The 1804-nt window shown below is 57.3% G+C and overlaps 1 protein-coding gene across 1 annotated transcript; it reads right to left on the reverse strand.

Annotated features, from left to right (window-relative positions):
- Window positions 1-439: 439 nt before the first annotated feature.
- CCDC182 (coiled-coil domain containing 182) lies at window positions 440-901 on the reverse strand. The gene has a single exon (XM_062175081.1). It carries the CDS (start codon window positions 899-901, stop codon window positions 440-442), a length of 462 nt encoding a protein of 153 aa, XP_062031065.1.
- Window positions 902-1804: the final 903 nt, after the last annotated feature.

Genomic DNA, 1804 nt, shown 5'->3' on the forward strand with positions numbered 1-1804 from the left:
CAGCCGGGAAAGCCAGGCCCGGGAGGCTGAGCCTTGCAGATGTGGGCACGCGAGGCAACCCCACGCAGTGGGCCTCACAGTAAGTCACGAGCGCCTTGCGTCATTGACAGAAAGGTCAATCTGTTGAACACGATCAATTTGAGACTATTTTTAAAATGCTGTACATGTGAGGCAGTGTTACTCCTACAAACAGGAAACTGTTCAGGGTGCAAGTTACGGATGTCTGGCCCAGGATGGGGTGCCTCCCTCCTTGATGAGGCTGGGTGAATGCAGCCTCACCAACAAAACCATAGTGGGGCCTCTTCGCTTCTCAGCAGCGTGTTATTGTGGTAGAAGGAAAGCAGTGGAGAATGGGGAGAGGGAAGCAAGTGGGACTTAGGGTTCGTCCTTCCACTCAAAACCAGCCCACCCAGCTCGCAGCTGGCACGGCGCGGGCAGCTCAGTCGGCCTGGCCCTTCCCAGCGGCGCCCGGCCCGGGGCGACTCCTGGCCAGCAGCAGGTGCTCCAGCCGCTGGCAGTGCTCCCTGAGCTGCTTCTCGCGCGGCAGCAGGAAGGTGAGGACCTTGTTGCGCACAACCCCGCGGTCCTCCTCCTCCCTCAGCCGCCGCTTCACCCGGGCGGCCTGCTCCTCCTGCTGCGCCAGGGTGCCATTCATCCTGCCGAAGGCGTCTTCCAGGAAGTGGATGGCCTTCAGCGCCTCCTTCTTGAAGTCCGCCAGCTCCCGTTGCACCCCAGCCACCTTCTGCTGCAGGGTCTCCAAGCTGGCCGGCGGGGGGAGGCAGGAAGGCCAGGACTGGGACAGGGAGAAGTCTCCAGACTGGAGGCCCGTCTCCACCATCTTCTTCCCTTGTAAGGTGTTCACCTTCATGAGAATGGACGCTGCCTGGTAGGGGGGCTCCATGGGTCTCGTCGCGGTTGGACAGAGAGGGAGCCAGGAGCTCAGCCAGATCAGAGAGATTTTTGGGCTAGAGACGCAGTCTTTTGGAGTGGAGAGATCCCATGCCTTGTGACCTCAGAACGCCTTCAGCCAATCAGGAAGAGAACTACACTCTGCTCATTTGCATATTGTAGCCTCCTTGCTTGGTTGCCTAGGGCTTTGCTCATCTACCCCAGTTGCCTTCTAGATGTGCATTCTCATCCATTCATCACCCTTCTAGAACCAGAGCTCAAGTTCTCTTTTAGCCCAAGGGACAAACCAAGTTCCAGAGCAGGGAAGTACAGCAGCCAGCACAAGGCAGGCCAGACCAGGCCCACTGGCCTCCAAGACTTGTTGGTCTCCCACACTAGCAAGGGGCCTGGATGGCCTTGGGACGGCGCTGGGTTTAAGTTTCTTACCAGTAAAGCAAGGACATTGCTAGAGATGACATCAGGTCCCTCTTCTAGCTCCAAAATTCTAAAAGACTAATTTCCTACAATTAGGATGCCAGAATCCTGGGAATTTCGATAGAAGGACTTACATTTTGACGTGTGGTCCACAGCGGTGGCTGATTTCAGCCGCATAGGGGCTTCCAGTGGTTACCTGCTGAGGGCTCCCTGTGTACGTGGAGCAGGGATCACGTGCGAGCAAGACAGCGCCCCCGCTTCAGTTCATCTTTCTGTTGCTGTAACAGCATCCCCGAGACTGAACAGTTAATAAAGAAACGAGGTTGGTCGTGGCTCACGGTTCTGGAGTCGGGAAGTCCAAGGTAGGGCGGCCCCAGCTGCTCAGCTTCGGGTGAGGGCCTGGGGTAGAAAGGGCAAGTAGACAGGTGCAAAAAAGAGAGGAGGCCCCATTCCCATGGTAGATAACCCGTCCCCGCGGGAA

The sequence above is a fragment of the Lepus europaeus genome, chromosome 18, assembly GCF_033115175.1.
Source record: "Lepus europaeus isolate LE1 chromosome 18, mLepTim1.pri, whole genome shotgun sequence".
NCBI classification, from domain to species: domain Eukaryota; kingdom Metazoa; phylum Chordata; class Mammalia; order Lagomorpha; family Leporidae; genus Lepus; species Lepus europaeus.